The sequence below is a fragment of the Genypterus blacodes genome, unplaced genomic scaffold (assembly GCF_046128005.1).
Source record: "Genypterus blacodes isolate CSIRO-AG114 ecotype Tasmania unplaced genomic scaffold, CSIRO-AGI_Gbla_v1 ptg000111l_1, whole genome shotgun sequence".
NCBI lineage: Eukaryota > Metazoa > Chordata > Actinopteri > Ophidiiformes > Ophidiidae > Genypterus > Genypterus blacodes.
This window is the reverse complement of record NW_027466915.1, coordinates 4,054,495-4,076,133: the sequence shown is the minus strand read 5'-3', so window position 1 is coordinate 4,076,133 and position 21,639 is coordinate 4,054,495. Positions and strand designations below refer to the sequence as shown.

General features: G+C 40.3%; 1 protein-coding gene across 1 annotated transcript; it reads right to left on the bottom strand.

The window, feature by feature from the left end:
- Positions 1 to 1,809: 1,809 nt before the first annotated feature.
- On the bottom strand, positions 1,810 to 20,780 carry slc8a2a (solute carrier family 8 member 2a). The gene is made up of 12 exons (XM_076161432.1): positions 20,639 to 20,780; positions 10,688 to 11,082; positions 10,122 to 10,259; positions 9,341 to 9,568; positions 8,987 to 9,244; positions 8,348 to 8,791; positions 7,645 to 8,006; positions 6,539 to 6,642; positions 5,428 to 5,540; positions 4,368 to 4,467; positions 3,818 to 4,087; positions 1,810 to 3,056 (listed from the first exon to the last, which is right to left on the bottom strand). Exons 2-12 carry the CDS (start codon positions 11,030 to 11,032, stop codon positions 2,680 to 2,682), a joined length of 2,739 nt encoding a protein of 912 aa, XP_076017547.1. The 5' UTR covers positions 11,033 to 11,082; positions 20,639 to 20,780; the 3' UTR covers positions 1,810 to 2,679.
- Positions 20,781 to 21,639: the final 859 nt, after the last annotated feature.

The following is a 21,639-nucleotide window of genomic DNA, read 5'->3' as shown; positions in this document are numbered from 1 at the left end:
ACTAACCAGGACCAGATAAATTTAACTCGAAAAATCCCTAAACTTTGGAGAAGCTTCCTGATTTAAGAGTTGTAATCCAGAAACTATTGGCTCAGTGAGGAAGTTATCATATAGGTAATTCATCATTAAGTGTTTTAGTCAAAACTGCACCATTTGTTTGTTTAGATTTTACTAGGCTCTTCTCTACATAACCGTGAAGATGTATCAAATAACACCATTTCCATTGATTTTGTTAACCATTATTTTCTCAACAAATTTCAACAAATGATATACAATCTGTTTGCCAACGGAAGTGGTTCCTTGGATTAGCATTATTCAATGCCGAGTAGGCTTCATCTGCAAACCTTTAGAGATTGAGACGTGATCAGTAGCAAAATTCCATGCATTTGTAATTTAGATCTATGCATTCATTGCAGCAGGCCGTAAGAATGTCAGTTTTATAACAATTCTAAAACACAAGGTAGACTTTAATAAAGATCTACAGTATACCTTGTTTTTTACCTATACATCTTCCTGCAAAGTTGTATTGTTGGATATCCTCTTTCACCATTTTAGCATTTTTACAATAAATGCTATCCTTAGTATTCTTTACAATAGTGACTTTTCAGTTTCAGTTCACGTATGAAGACATATGAACACTGCAGGAGGCTTTGGCTCCTTTTCAGTGTTATATCACCATTAATGGAGATACAACAATTTTGCAGATTATTAGATATCAGATCATTACAAGTGCAGCTTCATATGGTTGACCTTGATGATAGTTCCTCTGTGTCAGAAGGTTTTTATTAGCATACCATATATGTTCATTTTCACTGTATTTTTCAACACACTGTGATGATTACAGCTCCAGAACACAAACGTGCCTCTAGTTCTGTATGTTCACTTCTGCTTGAATATCATAAGCACACCCATTACCAAATATTAAAGAAACAGATACATACATTATGCATGCTTTCCTCTAGTAATTGAGGAGATATAGCATTCCAATACTGTACACGATACAGTTGTGTTTTTTTTCAGCTGTTTAGTTTCAAACTCAATGAGCCATTGACTCACACAAAAGCCACTTTTAGAAACTGAATTCATGTTTGAAATGTTGAAACTTTGATTTAACCAATTTGGTTGAGTTGAAATTAAACCAAATTATACCTTTTTAACCTATATTTACCCACAAAGTGACACAAGATCCACTATGCATGACAGTGCATTAGAACAGTTTGTATTGTGTATCTTTATGCTCTAACACTTACACTGAACTTGAGGGAGTGAGGGAAATATTTAAACCCAGGAAGGCACCATCACACGTAATTAAAATCTTTATGTGTTTAAACTTCTACCTGAGCATCATTTTACACACACAATTCTGCAAATGCAGTGGAACATGTTTAGTATCTTTGCAAACATTGCAAGGTACAATTTAATTTAATTTAATTGGGTCTGACCAATGTTTGTTCATGCAATAAATTTGCAATGATGGGCCCACAAGTCACAGCCGGCTGTCAAACACATATTTCCTATAATACTGATTACAACTACATCCTATGGTTTAAATCACAATTACTGCACCATAGCAGTAATGTCTGTGAGTGTGTGAAAATCTTATGTTGAATGTGACACACAGAATTTCAGATAATGAAACAGAGGTTTATCCTGATTCTGATTAAATGCCATGTCATAAGTCAGCATCAGCCTCTTCACATCCATTAGTAAGTATCTAGATTATCTATAAGTGACATCTTATTTCTTTTGCACTAATGAGGAGAGAAGTTAAAACCTAGAGCCATTCAGGAGGATGGATCCAATGGAGACTCAAATTTACAATTCAGTGTAATTATGACAACTTACAATAATTTACAATATCATTTCTGTTCATGTCAGTTCAAATACATTGAATTACAAAGACATCACATTGCACTGTTAATAAATTAATCTGACTTTAGAGGTGAATGGATCCCTTTCAGTCATTCTAAATGGCAAATATTCAATCCATTTGCTTCATTCCAGTGATGATTACAATTCATTTTGATTATGTATCAATTGTACATTTCGATAATATAGACATACAATATGTAATGTATTTTATGATCATTAATACTAGTAATACTAATGTAAGTTCAAATTCAGCAGGAGCAGAGCCTTATACTAATTGACGCCTCTTGTTACATAACAGAGATACACAATTTTCCATGGAGAAATATTATACAAGAGCAGCTAATAAGTTCATGCAGTCCCTCTGTGTAAAAGCTGCAGTCACTAAAATCTTTAATGCCGTTAGGTTAATACGTCACCTGATCCTGGTCTTAAAACCTTTAAAGACAGGAGGAGAAACCAGACCAAACTTGAAATTGATGTTTTAAACCATTAGACATCAAACCTGTATCAAGCTCAAGTATCAAGTAAATCCAGTTACAGAGTACATTTGCCCTCCACCAACACAGTGTATACCCCGTAAAGATGAGCAGTACCATCACAATCAATTCTACTGCCTGGAATTGTCCTGAAACAGATGCGACATACAGATTTGCTTGCCTGTGTCTGTCAGAATCACATTTTCATATGAACTATGGCAGCAATTGATAAGTGAAGATGGAGTGTATCTTTTCCAAGGTAGTTACTGTAAGAAAACAGGTTAATGTCCTGGCGTGTGTTTGAGAGAGCTCTCTCTCCAACTGTGCTTTCTCAGAAGCCTTGTACATGGCAATAGGCCTCCAAGCTGGAGAAGAGGATATAGAGGAACCACAGTCCAAATAAAAGCAGTGAAGTGGCGATTTTGGCGATCCGTGGGCCTCCCAGTTCACCACCAATGGATGGCCTCCGGCGTATCATCAACACTCCCATAGCAATGAAGGCAAAAATGGTGAAGAGGGTGACGGAGAAGGCCAATGAGCCAGGATCCACACGGAAGGTCTTGCCTTTGACCTCCCAATATATGGCCGCCACAGACCAGGCCACCCCAATGCCCAAGAACACATTAACAGCATTGCTGCCAGTCACATTTCCTATACAGGCATCAGCATACGGGTCCTGAGTGGCAGCCACTTTGCTGGCAAAGGTATCTGCAGGAAATTAGAAGATGGGATCACATCGTAAAAATCCAAATTTGGCCACTCATAGATTTCACTATTCAACATTAAGGAAATTGAAAGTGTTTGCTTACATTTGTCACACATGGGGTGAGGGTTTTTAACATTGAACATTGATTTGTGCCACATTCATATGATATGATCCATCTAAACATGCAGATTATTATTTCCATGGCATTCACACTCCCACATCATAAACTGTGACCACTCAATCAATCAATCCAATTGTGAACCAAAGTAATAGCAATCACTACCACGCACTCCCAAGCTCCAAGTGCTGAAATAGTTTATTCTCCACCATTAAATGACTATTGAAGATGCTCTATAAATCAATGGTAATTTCTTTAGTATTTTGTTTACTTTTCACCTCTGAGCTGAACTCTCATTTCAGGTGTAAAAGGACACAGGAATAAGATATAGGCCACTTAAAAAGTAATGAGGCTTTAAAAGAAAATCAGATTAAGCAAAAATAATAATAACTGGGCACCGAGACGTTCTTGCAAAACTTAAATGTGTGACATCTGTTTCTTTAAGCGAATTCACCATATTATCCACTATGTGATGCATAGCTGCACAGCCTTATCACCAAGTGGAAACATGGAGAACAGACAGTTTGCAAACAGTCTTTTTTATATGGATATATGTCACATGATTCAACAAGTCATTTTGTTTCACATGATTGAAAAATTACTTTCCTTTGCATCTTCTTTCATTTAACACACACACACACTTACCAGGTACTGAAGTCCCCAGAGCTACAAACACCACAGCGGTAACAGAGTCCCTCAGGCCCACGGTGCAGCCAAAGTGGGATGCTAAGTCTCCAATAACGGCTGTTAAGAGGCCAATCACACTGATGGACACTATGAAGCAGACCCAGCCATTCAAATACCCAGTGGGTGGAACAAAAGCAAACAAAATCTTCCAGAAAATGCACAATATGTGCATGAAATAGTCACAGCAGTTAGGCGCTCGCTGCTCTGCTCCCTCCTCGTCCTCATCACCTGTTGAAAATGACACAAATTGAGGTACATCTAACATGAAAACAAAAAGACTTAATACACTATACATATACATGTGCATTAAATACAAATACATTATACATATACTTGACTAAACAAATAAAACAGTGGAAATCATGGTAAATATAATACAGCATTACAAAAAGGAGAAATGGGGAACGAAAGCCACAAAACTGTAGTCTCTTATGTCGCTAACTATACCTGTGATCAGAAGATATATTCTTACATAAATAAATAAAACCTTTAACAAGCTCACACTGACCTGCACTGACTGTGACTGCTTCAATGAACTGCTCTTTCCATGAGTGAGTGCCAATCACTCCAGCCAGATTAGTGTCCTTAAGAAGTTTGTCCACAGTGCTCTGAAGAACAAGAAACATAACCTCACACGAATGCAAAATCCAAGAATCAAGATTGAGGATTGTCAGGGTACAACACAATACAACAGCCCTGGAGCTGCTCAGGGTCTTGGTGAAGGACACTTCAGCAGGAACTAGGATTTTTCACAGAAAGTGGGAGATTCTCTTCCTTTTGAGAAGTTACATTAAAATGCCAATTAATTGTGATCCTAATCAGCTATACAGCACTTCTTCATGCACCTCTGATGGATTTGCCTGCTTTGACACTTCCTCACCTATTGAGAAATGTGAGCCAAAGGCAGGGAGAATGACAAAACAACTATCAGTCAGATAACATGTGGAGGAGGCAACTTGGGCTTGCTGGCTGCACCGTGCAGCTGCCGAAATTTGAATTGAATCTAGCATTAACAGATCCCACATAGAAAATATCACCCAACAGATACACACACACACACACTTCCTCAATGCATCTCAAAATGAAATGCATGTAATGCACAACAAACAAATATAGAGAAATTGTAAATCCAATGATATTCTAATTATGTAATACAATGATGAATGTGAAAACGATTCAGAAAAGAAGAAGTTTAATAAACTAAAAGTCGGTGTAAACAGTATGCACACAGCATGCTAGGTGAAACTTTACCTGGTCCAGTACTCCATTTGGAGTCTGATGCATGAGAGGGTGCCAGGTGGTTAATGAATCACATCATCGCATCACGTTTTAAATAGAAATGCTGCTTATTATACTTGAACATACATTTTATGATTTATTTATTTTCATTATTTTCATTTAGGGGTTCCACCTAGAAACATTGTCAATGCTTTATTGTGCAAAAACACATTGATCTTCCTGTGGTGCAACACATACAGTAAATAGGTAGTAAATAAACTGAGCTATAATATACTTGTCTTGTCTTTTGTGGGGGCAAGTGTTTTGGCACCCATTAGCCTCTCACACACCTTAAACTCACAGGACTCCAGAATGATGACCTCCAGCCTGCTGTGTTCACCCAGAATAGGTTTCCCCATCTCAGAGATCTTCCTGGCCTCCTCCTCCTCAGGTGTTGGGTAACCTGTCAGGTAGCAGAAACAACATCATAATTAGAGGCTAATTTAGTTTTCAAGTCTTATAAACACACATGCACGCATGCCTCAGCACAGAAAGAAATAAGAAACACTCCCACACACCCTGCACTGGCTTTCAAGTTGCCTCATAGCATTCTGAGAGCATCTTACTCCTAACTAACTTTCTGTTGAAAGGGGATGTTGGGTTGGCTCACAAAACACAGAAATTGCAAATGAAGCTAACGTATTTATAATGTAATGACAATGCAATAAGTGAAAGGCCAGGTTCTTTAGTTAAACGGAAGATGATGCAAGCAAGGGTGTGAGGGAGGCAATAGCAAACCCAAAAAGAAGCTTTATCAGAAATAAAGCTGAAATAACAACTCTAACGTGACATATTGCTATTTCCAAATGTGGCACATTGCGCTTTTATCACCCAAACCCATAAATGATCTTACCCTGATTCAATAGCAATGCTGGGAAGGAAGACACAGAACAATACAACACAATGTTATACAGGTAAATAATTTTCATGGCCGAGCATAATAAAAGCAGGAATCAGGCACAGATTCAGCGTACTGTCCTTGTAAGCCGCCACGCCTCTCTTGTCTAATCGAATGAATTACAACACAAAAAGATGTAATTGACTCCTTTTTTGCCTCCGCCAACAGTCACGTATCAAATTCCTGCACCTCCCTTTTGGCACATTGAGGTTGCAGGGAACAGGCAACTGATACTAAATTCATAAGTGGCTGCGGTGGCGGCTGGCTCGCCACCCAGAATGCGAAAGAGCTGTGAACAGCGGCGTGTAATCTTCGGTTACTGGCTCTGACGCAGGTTAACCCGCTGCCATGAGTCTGGGCAGCGCTACTCCATGTCAGTGTGAATGGCAATGCTGTTTATCTCTGACTATAATGTGATACTGTGATACATTATTGTTGTAATCACTCACAAAAGTCACTTACAGTACAGTACAGTATAATCGATCATATCTTAATGCACTTACCAGATATCCCACGCTTCAGCCATTTGGGATCCTCCAGCACCACAAAGAAGTTTTCCTGCTTCTCGTACTCTGACACATTAATGATGTGCACTTGTAAGATTTGACTGTGGATGTAAAATAACAAAAGGGATGTTTACATACACTCAACCATCAGAATCACATCAATCACATCACAAGTTGAAGTGACCTAAATTATTAATCAGAATGGAGATGCAGATCTTAATAATTCAGTCCCAAACATAGTGTGCTCTTGCTCTGCAGAGGGCACACGCATGCTCACAACGAAATAAATGCCACATAATGCCACGTTTCAGTTGCTAATTATCTAGCAGTATGTGTCTTTGTCTGCTGACACACACACACACACGTTTCCCCATTGCCTATCATCTTCTATTCTCTTCAAATGTCCTTCACCCCACCGTATTGTTTGAATGGTTATGTTACACAACAGAGTCTTCCACTAAGTGTATAATTAGCCCATGTTCAAACACAGATTACATAGGCTGAATTTTTCATGGGTAAAGGATCTGTGAGCTTTCATAGGATAACAGTGAGGTTCCCACACGTGATCAGGGAAGGGATCGTCTCTGGGTGTCAAGTCGTCAGGCAATTCTGTCTAACAGGACCTTCTCCATTTTGAGAACGTGACTGAGAAACCCATAAGAACCTCCTTGTTAGTGTCAGATGCCTCTTTTCTTGGAAGCACTCGTGGTCACGTGCAACATACATATTGATGCGATATTGACAATGATGCAAAGACGTATCAAAGGAGCGTGAAAAGTAATATAATTCTTCTCTCTCGTCATCATATCAGAATGTTACTTATGGCATAATTCATTTAACCATGATATACTACTCTGAACCAATTCTTACAACTTGCAAAGCTTGGCTTCAAGCGAGTGATTTACAATTATTTGATGGATCAGATGGATTTTGATCATTTTCCCTTATCAGATGAAGGATCTAAAGAGAAATATTTTAATTTCTCTATTCTGTCATTTTCCCATTTGGGTAAAGAATATTATAATTTTCACTATTTAGAGGAATAAGAAGGTGCGTCCTTGGTAATGTTCCAAAAGAAAACGCATGTCTGACCTGTGACTCACCTGGTCTGTTCGTTAGTGAACTCCAGCTCTCCTCTGGTCTCCTCATAGTCCAGTCCAGCCTTGGCGGTGCCATCTTCCGTATGGTACGGCACAGCAACCGTGCCTCTGGAGCCAGAGTTCCTCGCCACCGTCAAGGTCAGTATCCCTGTGCTCTCACTCACCCGCAGCACCTTCTGCCCAAAGGTGAAAATGCCGGCGTGGTCATCGTCCAAGATGGTGACAGTGGCAGCCAGGGGCTCCACCAGTCTACCTACTGGTGGTGTTCCCGTTCCTTCGCTTCCACCCTCTTCTAACCTCAGGTTCTGGAGACGCACACAGAAGTGCTCATCCTCCTCAAAGATGTCATCGTCTATGATGCCCACCTGGACAGCAGAGAGCAGGGAAGGGTCACTCATTTCAAATAACTGAAAGGATCTTTTATAATCACTGAACCTGAGGTCGCTATTTTGTAAATAGCAACATTCTGGAGATATCTGGCATTTCAGTACCAGGACATAGGACTTTGAATGGAACCTTTTGAATCACCTGAGCTATTTCTTCCACAGCAAAAGCTCAGAGGGATCTCTGGAACACTAAGGAAATATCTGACTTGACAACTTGACAATTTCAACACATTGACATTTTACAGACATAATTAAAATAATCAGTTCTTCCTTAACAATGCCTATTGCCAATTTCATTCTCCTTCCTCTCCCTCTCTCACCTTGATCTCTTTCCAGCTCTCCCCAGGCTTAAAAACCAAAGTTCCCTCACAGAATACATAATCCGCGCCGGCGTTGGCAGAGCCGTTTTCTGTACGGTAGTCCACATAGAATGTTTTCTGGCCTGTGCCTCCCACAAGAATCACACCCAGGCTCAGCGTGCCGCAGTTCTCTGTGCACTGGTATTGGGCACTTTCAAAAGAAATGTGGGAGCATGTGGCCAGGTCATCATCCAGGCCTCCGCCGGCAGCTGCAGTACGTGCGTGCTCGGCAGTGCGCTTTTTTAACACGTCGCCGGCACCGATCAACCTGCGCGTTGCTTGGATGCGGTAGAAGGCCCGGCTCTTCTTCTTCTGAAGCAAAGCGGAATAGTTTGCCATCTGGATCAGCTGATCAATGTCTTTGTCAGGGTGTTTCTCCTTCAGGTCCTTCAGTTTGCTGACCATCTGTCCAGAAAGAGAAATCTTTTGTTAAGAAACAAACAGGATGTGGGGATTTTTCTAACTATTAAGAGAAACTATGTTTTTGTGATTAAAGGAACTTTACTGAGTGAGTACATGGATGAAATGCAAGCTATGGGATAAAAAGTTTGCTATCCCATTTGATCTCGAAACATGAGGCTACAGTAGCATTCGTCTTACCTCATCTTTGTTCTGGCCGACGTCATCGGCGCTCTCACCAGACGAGTTTCCAGCGTTGCCGTCTGCGATCTTTCCATCTAGGACCACATCAATGCCTTTAGGCTCCAGCTCACCTTCCATTTCCACCACAATGCCGTGTCGCTTATTGGCACGATAACGCTTGTGCATGTATTTGTATAACAGCAGGCGGCGGTCAGCGATCCACGCTAACAACACACACACCGGGAAGTAGAGCAGTGTCACTATGGCCTCCCACACCTGGGAATACAGGCAAAAGGAAAGGGTTATTTATACATTAGATTTAGTAAAAACCCTTGCTTATGTATATCTGCTGTCACACACACACACACACACCTCTACAACTCCAGGTGAAATGACAGCTAGAATGAGGTAGAGCCAGATGTAGGCAAAGATACTCCAGAAAGCGGTGATGAAAAACACACGCAGGTGTTTGATCTTGCGAACCTCTCCGTCAGGGATCACCCAGACACACAGACCGACGATCACAAGCATGTTGAAGGCGGCGCTGCCCACAATAGTACCTGGACCGAGCTCCCCCGCATTAAAGTTATGCCCGCACACCTGCCAATGAAGAAAACAAATGTCAGATGTCAAAAGCCACACCATATACATTTAATGCTGAAGGAAATGAATTAAATATTATTAAACAGCAAAATATACAAATTATGGCAGAATGTGTCTGCGTTTGTGAAATCTACTGTATTTATCTATCTCTGTCTAACAAAGTGCATAGTTTGTATAACATTGCTGTGAGTTTTCTGCATTTTCAAGTCATTAACCTGTTGCTCACGTTTTCCCTTCTTTATTTAATTATTTATCCCATAGATTCACCCCTTAATTTATTGATTGATTGCACTTTACAAGACACTATGTTTAAGTAACAACACATTTGCCTATAGTTTAAAAGACACAACTCCAAAATATCTCATACACGACACAATAATCAATTGAAAACTGTGATTAACGATGTAATTACATTCTGTGATATAAATGAAACAATTGACTAAACAATCACACAGTGAAGTCATTGAAAATTGTAAGAACTACATCTGTGATCCATTTATTCTGTCTAAGGCGGAGATGTAATATAATATATAACATACAGCATATTTACCTCAATAACAGAAAGCAGAATCTCAGGTGCTGAGGAGCCCAAAGCCATGAGTGTGAGGTTGGACACAGTCTCATTCCAGATTCGAACAGTGGTCACTGTTGTCTCCCCGTTGGCTTTGGTGATCCTCACCTCTTTCTCCTACAGTCAAAGAATATATATCAAGTATACATCAGATTCTTAAACCATAGCAATGAAATCCGTTTAATGTTCTTTGCTTTTCTTGTTTTCACTCAGGAGACGATTCGAAACCTTTGCAAAGCTCTAAAGCTACATTGTGTCACTTTTTGCAGTATTAGAAGCAACCTCATACTATGTGATGTGATAGTGTCTAATCAGGTGTAACGTGTAAAGTCAATGTGTTACATGCTGATTTCAACAAAGCTTTTAAGCTATTATACGGTAGTTAAAAGAGGGAAATATTTATTAATCATTATTGGAGGGAAATTCATGCATACAATCAGAAAATCTCCACACCTAATAACAATCACCAGCCCGACAACTTTAATCAGAAAAGGGCAATACGCTATTTTAAATGTCAAATATAAAGTGAAATAGCCACATTTTACCTGAGAGGTGATGACTTCTATGGACGCCATGAAGCGGTCTGCGATGATGGATACACCCAGGAACATGTACAATAGACAGACGAAGTATATGATAGCCCGCCCTGCCTGCTCCCCTACTGGTGGGTTGAGTGGCAGCCACACTGGAAGCATGATGCCAGGTCTGCACACCACCTTGTCTGTACACGTCCGTTTGCTGGTCTCATTACCTGTGGGCTGCTGGGGCTGCATGGAGGTGGATGACCTCTCCACAACCTCGGGCCTGTAGGAGGTGCAGGGCTGGGAGAGGAGAAGCAGGGACAGGAGGAGGAAGAGAACTGGAGATAGGTAAGAGGGGAAGTGTCCCATGATGTCCCTGAGTCAGGAGGAGCCTGGGGTCACTACGTCAGTTGACTGTCCTGCAAGAACAGAGAAAGACATGATGGTCACATTATTCAGAGAGAGAGAGTTGTTAAAAACGTGCGCCTCACAAAGTTTTAAGCATGGAAATGTGAAAACGATGGAAGGTCTGTGACGTGTGATGACAGCTATAATGCAATTCATATGTTGCAAGAACATTTGTTCAAGAGAGACCAAGACCAACCAACAGTATGATGCAATAATATAACGCCAAAAAGATTGAAGTCCCTGTGATGTGAATACATGTGATCAGTGAATGTTAAGTGTAAGAACGAGTCAATGTGGGGACAGACAGTACTAAAGCTTAAATTGGCTTACCTGCAGCATTTTCTAGGATCAATGTGAGATGAAACACTGTCTAAAAGGGATCTATTTTTAAATCTGCACCAGGGAAGCCTTTTATGTTTAAATAGAAACTGATCGTGACAACGTAGAATATTGTGATAAACTTCAGCTGAGATGCTGAACATAATTAGTTGCCCAGAATATATTTTATTGATGATGAGACACAGTAGCAGCACTACTGTAAACAGCAACTCAGTGCTTCAGGGGGACGTTCTGGGGCAGTGCTGCAGAAAGCCAGGGTCATGACTGTTTTGTTACTTTATCACACCACAAGCACAATGGCTTGGTATTAGCAGTTTAGAGTAAACTGACCCGAGTGTCATTTAACAGCATTTCAAAGGGACCTCAAAGGGACCTCAGAGAAACTAAAGCCAGACTGTTGCTATGGACCTTCTGTGGTTATCACCAGCGATTACTAAATAGGGTGGGAAAAGAGAACTGAACAAAATTTCATTTGGAAGGCATGAGTGGGGACTTTCCCTTGAAAAACAAAACGGAACATTTCTACATCCAGCCTTACAACTGTAAAACATGAACAGCTGTAAACCATGATGATAAACATGATTAGATGTGAAATAAGAATGACACAACACAATGACCGCAATGAGCAGGTGAAACCATCTTTAGATCGAAATCAGACGCAAAGATGGAGAGGAACTCATAAAACAAAGGACCCGTTAGAATGACGTGTTGCTAAATGTCTCTTTCTGATAGATTACCAAGGAGAAAATTATTATTTTGATAATTTAGTATAGTGACACAGGCGATGTGTTCCTGTCTTTCTAACAGCTTATATTGTTCATATTCTATCTGAAGACAAAAATATAACTGCTCGATATATGTAGCCTATGTGTGCATGTGGGTCTAAATCATTGAACATTGAATGTCTTACAACATCATTGAGTCATGATATTCCTGAGCATGTATCTGTTCACAACCGCCCCTACTGCCATTGTTCCATAAACAATATCCCCTGTATGCTAAGTGTTATTTTGACAATCAAAAATACTTGATTATTAACCAAAGTTGGTATATTATCAGTGCTTACAATATTAGAACACATGTTCAGGTATTGTATCTGATTCTACAAAATGAGAGTCAGTCAGTATGTCTCCGGGCATTTTAAAATTTGAATCTGATTGAGGTAATAATCGACTGCATTAAGTGTCATGTAATAATGATAAAAGACTGTAATGGGAATAAATCAATGATTTACACAAACCACACCTCACATAAGCTGAGTCAGTGATGAGCCATGCACATTCAGCGAATGATGGGATTGTATTAATTCCGTTTATGTATATGGTTTACTCTGTATTTTCATTGTCAGCACAAAGAAATCAAACTGGCAGACACATTAAAGTGTAGCTGGTGTTTCGCAGTGTGAGTGGGATGTATAGGTGTGAGTCCTGCAGGCTGGTAGAAAGCTTTCACCTCAATCTCCTGGGCCCACCACCTCTAGAACCCCTGCACAGGTGACACTACATTGTTGTGTTTTGTGAGTTGAAACAGATACTGTGGTGCTGCATCTTTGATGCTGCCTGAGTTCTGCCAGCTCATTATGGAGTTGTGATTCAGAAACACAGCCCAGAGGGCCATCGCATCACATTTCACTTTCCAAGGCCTGCTATGGTTACCACGACCTCAGACAGAGGGCCACCTTACACCAGTGGGTGCTAAGGGGTTGGGGGGTGGGGGGGATAAGCACACCAAAAATAACTTCCTCAACAGTCACATTTAGACAACAAGGCATACTATAGGTAACAGAGTGGTGCGGCTCCCTGCAGGGGTCTATTAATATTAAGAAGCAACTTCTTGTCAAAATATCTGCTTTTCAAGAACTTAGAACTTGGGCTTGCGTGATAGACTCATAGGGTGTTATTAGTTTATCAATACTATAGATGTATTTTCTTATATAATGGTCTCACAGTTGACGGGCATTACGAGGCGAAAAAAGCATTTTCACATGATAACAATAACACTGCTCAATCACATCATACACACAAAAACCCAAAGGGTGTAATAAACTTTTCAGCTGTACACTGCTTACTTTCATTGAGGCAAGTTGCTTTTATGTTAAGTGGTAATTTTTATCTGGAATGATCTGTGAGTAGAAGCAATATACAGTATGACCACAAGCTGATCAAGAAGCCAGTGTTGGATTAGCTTGATGCATTATTGATTAATGCATTCACCTAAATATAGCAGCGTATCTCTTCCTTTCATGTTATCTATAAGCAACTCTGTAAACATCATTCAGGAGAATCGGCTGATGTATCAGCCTGCTAAAAAGAGAGACCACTTCATGGTCTCTCCAGGAAAGAGATCCAGTGAACAAAGAGACAACTGCCACTCCCTCAAACAGATCGAAGCTTCCCTTTACAGTGATCCTGACTCAGGCCTACTGATTAAACTTTTAGTAACATTTTCTTTCAGTTGGAGGGTAGAGGAGGTAAGTGAAATTCAAAACAATCTTTTCCAAACATGACGATGGATGGTCAAGTGGTGTTGACAAGGTCGTGGTCTCCACTGGCTCTTAGCTGCACAGGAACACTGAGCTGGGTGACAGCTCATCTCCCCTTACTGCCTCCGACACGGTCATGTCTGTCAGCACTGTTGATAAGTGATTGCCTGGGATTAATTTAGACTGATAGGAGAACCAGTTAGCACCTTTAACAGTTTAATATTTCCTGCCTGTACCCTGACAGTGGGCTGAAGACGGAAGAGGGACGCTCATTCTTGACAAGCTCAGTTCAGGTATGAGGGTGAGACAGTGAAGAATGTTTTATGTATTATTAACAGGTAATAAATCTGTTATCCAACTCCCCAAAGGCCTCTGCATTGAATTACAAATTTGGGGAAATTTCAAAACTACCTTTAAAGGAGAGAAAACTACAGCAGTGCTTTGTTATGCAATGCACTGAGGATATTTGGGTAATTCCCTCGAAAGCCAACGATCAGTTCTCTGATGAAATCTACAAGTTAACAATTGTTTTGTGCAAACCGATGCATGCGGGGATGATGACAAGATACAATAACATGCTTTAAAAGTTTGTTTAGGCCAATATCACCATGACAACCCTGACCCAGCTGATTTTGCCATATGTGATTTATTGACAAATCAGCTACAACACATTGTGATTGCTTTATGAATATGTTCCCCTAATTTAAATGTAAAGCAATTCCTAAACTGCTATCAGAGGTAACGATTCAGATCTAAAATCATCTTTGCTTCTGTTCCACAAGAAAAGGATCATGATGTCGTTGCCTTTCTGCCAGTAAAGTACTGCAAACAAAGAAATCTGCCTTGTGCTATATTTTCAATGTGATCACTTCTTTAACAGAAACTCACCTTGATGTTAAAATCAAATTCTTCCCTTTCCAACTTGGCCAAAGAATAATGAAGTGATTGCTTTACTTGTTTACTCTGCGATCATCCATTACTACCAAGTAGTAAGTCGGCTCTGAGCAGAATATTTCAAGAGGAAGCGGAGCAGTCCATGGAAATTTGTTGGACCTGACGAAGATGATGATGAGCTCAAAAATCTTGTGATCAATTCAAGAGTGTAATAATTAATTGAAGCACTTTAATCCAAAATCTGCATTATCATTCCGAAATGAAAAGGCAGAGCCTTCTGCCAGCATTGCAAGCACAAACTGGACTGTGGTTTCTTGTGTAGCATAACCAGAGCCCCTTCTAACTAGCACACACACACACATGCTCAAACACACACCTAAACACACATAGTAACCCATCACAAACAGGGAGGAAGTTGGTTGAACACTTGGTTTAAACGTTAGCCTATAAGTAGATTGCGAAAGGTCATGTTTCCATATGCATGTAAGTAAACCGGTAACACACATAACAGCCTGCCAATCAAAAACTATACTTAAGCTTCTTCTTAAATCATGTACTTAACCCTGGAACAAAACCATGCTCATCATTACAGCTTTGCAGTCAAATGTGGAAGCATGATTTGTGTTGTTGTTGAAGAAGATTCCCTCCCCCCCCTTCCCTGTAGGTATCTGATACCCTGATGTTTACCTACACATCCTGTGTGCTTTACATGGATAGGCCCGGATAAAACAAAAGTTCACAATCAATTAGATCGCAATTTGTTGCCTCAAAGTTCGCCCTACACTCTCTCACATACACACACTCAGGTAGGTCAGATTGTTAATTTGTAGGCGCAGAAATCCAGGCTAGTTTGATGCTATGAGAATCTGACACCAATACACTACGGTTATAACTCAACTCCTGTTACTCCCGTTTCCTCTTCCTTTTCCTTCCTCTTTCTCCGGCAGGGAGGAAGTCATCTGCCTTGATTGTGAACTTTAGAAATGAAGACCCTTTCAAAGTCTTGCACATTTTTACACTGGCAGTACTTTGGTGAGTGGAAGGAACTGAGAGTGTTTGTCTTTGCACTGTCGGCAATGCTGTCATCTGTTCCTGCTTGGATTTTCCATTGACTGAGTTTGGGTTTCTCTGCTCATCTATATTGGTTAATGTTCATGCCAAAGGCTGAGTTCTCCTTCTGTATCGTCTTGCCTGCTTAACCAAAGGTGTCACAGTTTATCTGACATTGACTCCTTCCAGAAAATGGTCAGTGGTCAAGTGGTGTCAGGAGGCCAACCAAGCCAGCAGACTGCCTTCTAGTGTGGAAAGAAGAAAACCTGCCTACTGGTCTTGTTCAGAGCTTAAGTTGTAAGAATCTGTTGTAGTATGATGCCACATTAACTGGTGCATTCAGCTGTTGTAAGAATGCTGCGCTTTCTCTGGCTGCCTACTAGTTTACTAGTGACTAGACTTTGATGGGTTGGGATTCAAAACTTATAAAATACAAAGGGAATCGGATGATTAAACAGCGATGACATACATTCAGACACTCTGTTTGAGCATCTCTCTGTTTGCATTTAAAGTAAAGAAAGGAAAAAGATCCACCCTTTAATAAATAACACAGGGCTTCGGTACGCTACTAAGCACCTGCCAAGAAACCAGATGAATCACAATGTAACAGAATCCACTTGGCCACACACACAGACAGACAGACAAACACACAAAAGGGGAAACCGCTGATGTGGCATTTATCACCCTGACAGAAGAGACATTTTCAAAACCGCTACTTTTGTGTTTTAAAGAAGCAATAAATGGACTCAAAGCAAGAAGCTATACCTTTCCTCTTTAGACCCCTACTTACAATTTAAATTACAAATACAATTCTTCAATAATAAGCATATGTATCTGCCAGTATTGATTTGAAAGCTGAAGTAATATATGATAATAATAATAATAATAATAATAATAATAATAATAATAATAATAATAATAATAATAATAATAATAATGTGTAAGTGGTTGGGGTTTTTTTTGCACATCTGATGCCACATGAATGATTTGTCCTAAAAAGGGACTGGTGTAAGATCAATCACTTCTTAAGTGTGTTGACACATGCATACTGGCTCTGGATCATTTAGTTACAGAGCATTTGCAACACAAACTAGGTTTTGTTAAAAAGTTTCCAAGTTAAGTTGTTTTCATTACATTATATATTCCATATAGCCCAGTCTGCAAATGTTTCAACGAGTTTGGAGGTTTTCCATTCAGAGGTTTTGTTAGCCACTGAAAGGCTGAATGCACAAATGCATTTAAAATACAACAGGGTGGAGAAAGAGCTTCCTCTTTTGAAACAACAGGCCTTAACACACAGACTGACTTCCCACACATAGATGAGAAGTGAAAATGAAATATATGTGATCATATTTAATTCGCTTATTCGTTTCCTGATTTTCCCAGTATTTAGTTTTTTCTCACATTTTAGTTAGTATTAAGACATAACGTAATATGAATTGACATATCTATAAGCATATCTATAAGCACTTTCACTACTGACTGTTTTCATAACCCAAAGCCACCACACCACCGTGCCTGCCAGTTACATCTGAACATCACGCAGTTGTCTCTCATAGAGCTCCACCACCTCTATGTGCGGTCTGAAGTGAGTGCTTATATGAATGAACTATACTGGCTCAATCAGTATCTCAGCAGTATAAACTGGATCATGAGAAATCCATGTAGACGTGGAAAGATGACTGAAGTCCCACAAAGTCTGTGTCTCTGTGTCCACTCGGTCAGAATTACCAGCAATCTGGATCACAGCGCTGCAAGCTCGGCTGAGCGCATGTCTTAGTTTACGCTGTGGCACGCTGCCATGCCGTGCAAATACGGTGATCTGCTTTCTACCACCACAGCTCAGTTCCTCTGACCTCTTTTATGCTCAGCTCGGGTCTTACTACATTTCCGACCTCTTCTGTGCTTAAAGGGGATTCTCAGGACAGGACAGGAAAAAGCAGAAATAAAGATACAAATATATGAAGTCAGCATAAATAGGAACCATCCACTGATAACATCGCTGAGTTACAACTCTGTTTTTACAATGTTATAAATGCATTGTAAGTTTAGGCAATTTAAGGTTAAGGACCGATTGATTACGTGCTGACAAATTGTAAAAAAGTTCATCTCCTTGAGTCCTCTAGAGGTTGGTCAAGAGTTCAATGTGTCTTCTTTCCTGACCCGGTTGGCTCTGATAGCCACTGACGTACATGATCCATTTGACATCACTACGCCACTTTCTTGGCGTGTGTCTCTCTTCCTGGAGTCACTCTTGTCTGTGCTAAAAAGTTAACACATTTCCATTTCCTCAGACTCCTTCACCAGCCTCAGGGTAAAGCAGGATGTATTGGGAGAGGCTGCATGGGGCCAGAGGTGCGGTGAACAGAACCCTTTCTGGTTGGTAGACAAACCAATGACAGCCAGCAGACAGCAGGTCTACTTGGTTTCCATTACCTGAGTCACATTGCCCAGCCACTGGCAGCTCTGTCACCTTAGAAGGAGTAGCATTCTCAACTTCAGTATAAACCCAGACAGGGACACCAGTTATGTAATATTCAGTACTGTGTCAGAATCAATGAAGCAGCAATAGCAGATGTATATTGAACACACAAACTATGGATTTGTTCTACACCTGAGCTGTGACTTCAGACAGCCAGGGACATTTGCACTGTATGTTTGCACACAATCACTGATCACTGATCAAATGTGACTCACCCGACTCACCCGTGGGAACAGCTTTGTCTTACGCATTTCCACTTCGTACATTTCTTAAAATGTTCCTATTAACTGTATGACATCACGTGACGGGACAACGAAAAACACAACATCAACATTCCCCTTAAAACGGCCCAAATGCACATGTCTTTTATTCCTCACCGTGCCTGAAGTGAATTGACGGCAACATTCTAGTTAGAACAACAAAATGTGCAGAGGCAGTCAACGGGCCTGGGCACACAATAGACCAGCACTCAATGAAAACAAAACAGACCCCCATGGGCACTACCTCTCAAACACAAACATGCACACACATACACCACAGTGAGACTAATTACGCATAACAGCACACAATGCTGCTATCTAAGTTTGTATTCTACCCAGTTTCAATGCAACTTTACTATGGAAACTTGAAACAAATTGAAGAAACTGTGCCTGATCCGGTCTGCCAAGGACCTTTGGACTCATTCAATCATTATTGGGATCAACTTTAACAGCATTAGTTGGAAACAAAATGACGGAAAACAATTGAGTTCACTTACGGTAAAGGAGAAGCATCTATTTGCATTGACCTCTTTAAATCAAGCTGAAGAGGTTTCAGGAAGCGAGTCTGATCAACTATACACTTCTAGTGATTGATCTCGGGGGAATGTGAGAGAAATGTGAGGTGTAGTATTGCTGTCCCTCTTAACCCTTTGTCCTGTGGCACCTACGATGGGGCGCATGTCAGTGCCTGCATACAATGGGGCAGCATTGGTTTACTTGAGCTGTCACATACACAGGGGGCGGTTGCATTTCAGGATAGTGTCAACTAGCTTCTGTGGTGCATTGCTTGGATTTAGCCTCTGAACCCCCTCAGATATCGTCTTCCTCATCAGTATGCTTGGAGATCATTGCTACGAAACAAAAACTGCATGACATGTTTTATGACGTACGCAGTTACCAGCTTACTTAGTTCACCTACTGTGGGCAATCATTAAAGCCAACCTCTCACTGAAATAAACAAGGGATTATGGCTGCAAAAATGACTGCAGAGTTTGATTAGTGCCTCTTTCATCAACTCAAATAGTAGGATTTAGTTATTATTTTATGATATTCTACAGGTGTAACTAATAAACTGGTGAGCCAGCGTAAGATCAAGATCAAGAAGATGTTACTAAAACAAATCACCACTATCTTTACTGAAGGAGGGATCAAGGTGCATTTTTATATTGCTTATTGAAAATTGATGTACATGTAAATGATATCACGTGCCTAATCAGATGTACTGGGGTTGACAGTAGTGGGGGGTTTATCTGAAGTCATCACCTCCTGTCACACACATCACCAACTCTTAACATCCTCTGCTGTCATGGACAGATGGGTGAGTGGGACACCCAGCTCGACCAATCTGCTCAACGAAAGACACTTTTAGGGCCAATTCAATGTCAACGCTGGACTTCAAGCCGAATCAGAGAATGTCAGGAAAAAGCAGTTGAGAGCTCTTTGGCCTCTAATTGAACCAATGCCATCTCTAAGTGTACTCTAAGTGTACTGCCAATACTCACAAACATGTGCTGATGACACATTACAAAAAGGAACTGAACCAGGACACAGCTGTCAAATCTCACCACAATACACAAAAACACTGGTTAAAATTAACGTGCAGGTTTCCAAAGTGGGATCACCGGACCCTCTTGGGATCCCAAAGAGGGATCCAGAGGACTGCAACGTGAACTTAAACTAAGGGAGAAATGACAGAGGTTAGAATTAATCGGAGTGGGTATTTTCAACACTAGTTTCACTGATTCTGTCCTGTGTTATGAAGTAATGATGAGCTATGGAACCGTCCAGAAGAAAGGTCGCTTGAGACAATAGCTGATCATGTGGGGCGCGAGCCAAATGCCGTTGCAGAGAGAAAAAGTTTTTGGAACTACCCGATAGTGACCAGCACTGAACTGTTTTGTCCATGGTGTATTAAGTATATTTGACATATAAAAGTAAACTTAGACCAAAATACTAATATATTCCTGATAATTTAACGTATTGATAAAGGGGAATTCGCTTTTCGCGGTGAGCAAACATGTCGTACGTGATGCTTTCTTCTAGCCGCTTTGGTCTCTTACCTTCTGCTTTATGGCACAGCTCCGCCAAAGGTTCGCATCCCTTCTGAAAGTCTGGAAACAAATGCTGGTACAACTTTCTCCCGACACACACAGCTGAGCAACTTCCCCGTTAACTCACATTCCCGATCAATGACGGGAGGATGCTGTGAGTCCATGCAAAGGATCACTGCTGCCTTCGTGGACTCCTCGTAAAGTCACACTCCGAGATTAGTGTTCAGTACATATGGTCTAAACGACTACTTTTGGACAGAGGAAATCACAAAAGACAACATGCTGGATAGTCTGTCTCAATCATCTGAATTCACAGACCGTATATTTGTCATAGAAACAGCACACGTGTTCAAAGGTTACATTGTGATTGCTTGATTGATTTTTTTCCGTGAGTACCTGAATGCAACACAACAAAGGGAAACTGCCCGGTTGCTGAGACAAAACAATTCTGATAAACACTTAATATCTAAGTATCTGAATTTGAATGTATAAGTGCATTTAGAATTTTTTCTGTCTTTTTTTGGCTTATGATTCTGTTTTGTGCACTTTGGTTCAAATGTACAGCACATTCAATCGTTAATCTCATTTGTGATGTTTCCACTTCTTCTTTAATCGTTCTTTAATCAAAACGCCATTTAATTGCCCAGCGAAAGCCAACGGCAGAAAAACATGTATAGAAAATATAGCAAATACAACCTTTACATAGATAACTATGGAAACATACAATGAAAATATACATAAAATGTGCTGACTTCTATGAATGTGGAAACGTTTCTTAAGTTTTAAAGTAAGGATAAATAACCAAATAACCTTCCTGCTGCATACTGTTACAACACAATTTTAAGTTATTAATTATTATATGATATTTAAAGATCACTATTTTTTTGCCTGGATTAACCAAGGCTGTCACTATTTCTACCAATAAGGATGGTTTATGTATGTAAAACTGATATAATGAAGTACTCATCCTGTGATGTATATTAGAACACACTGGAAAATGTACAGTGTGA

Bases quoted from the DNA above. Each gene is read 5' to 3' on its own strand.
- slc8a2a (XM_076161432.1), bottom strand. From the start codon at position 11,032: ATGGGACACTTCCCCTCTTACCTATCTCCAGTTCTCTTCCTCCTCCTG. The intron at 9,245-9,340 runs GTGTGTGTGTGT...CTGTATTCCCAG, and splicing joins TTTCACCTGGAGTTGTAGAG to GTGTGGGAGGCCATAGTGAC. The intron at 4,088-4,367 runs GTCAGTGTGAGC...CATTTTCAACAG, and splicing joins AGCAGTCACAGTCAGTGCAG to GTGATGAGGACGAGGAGGGA.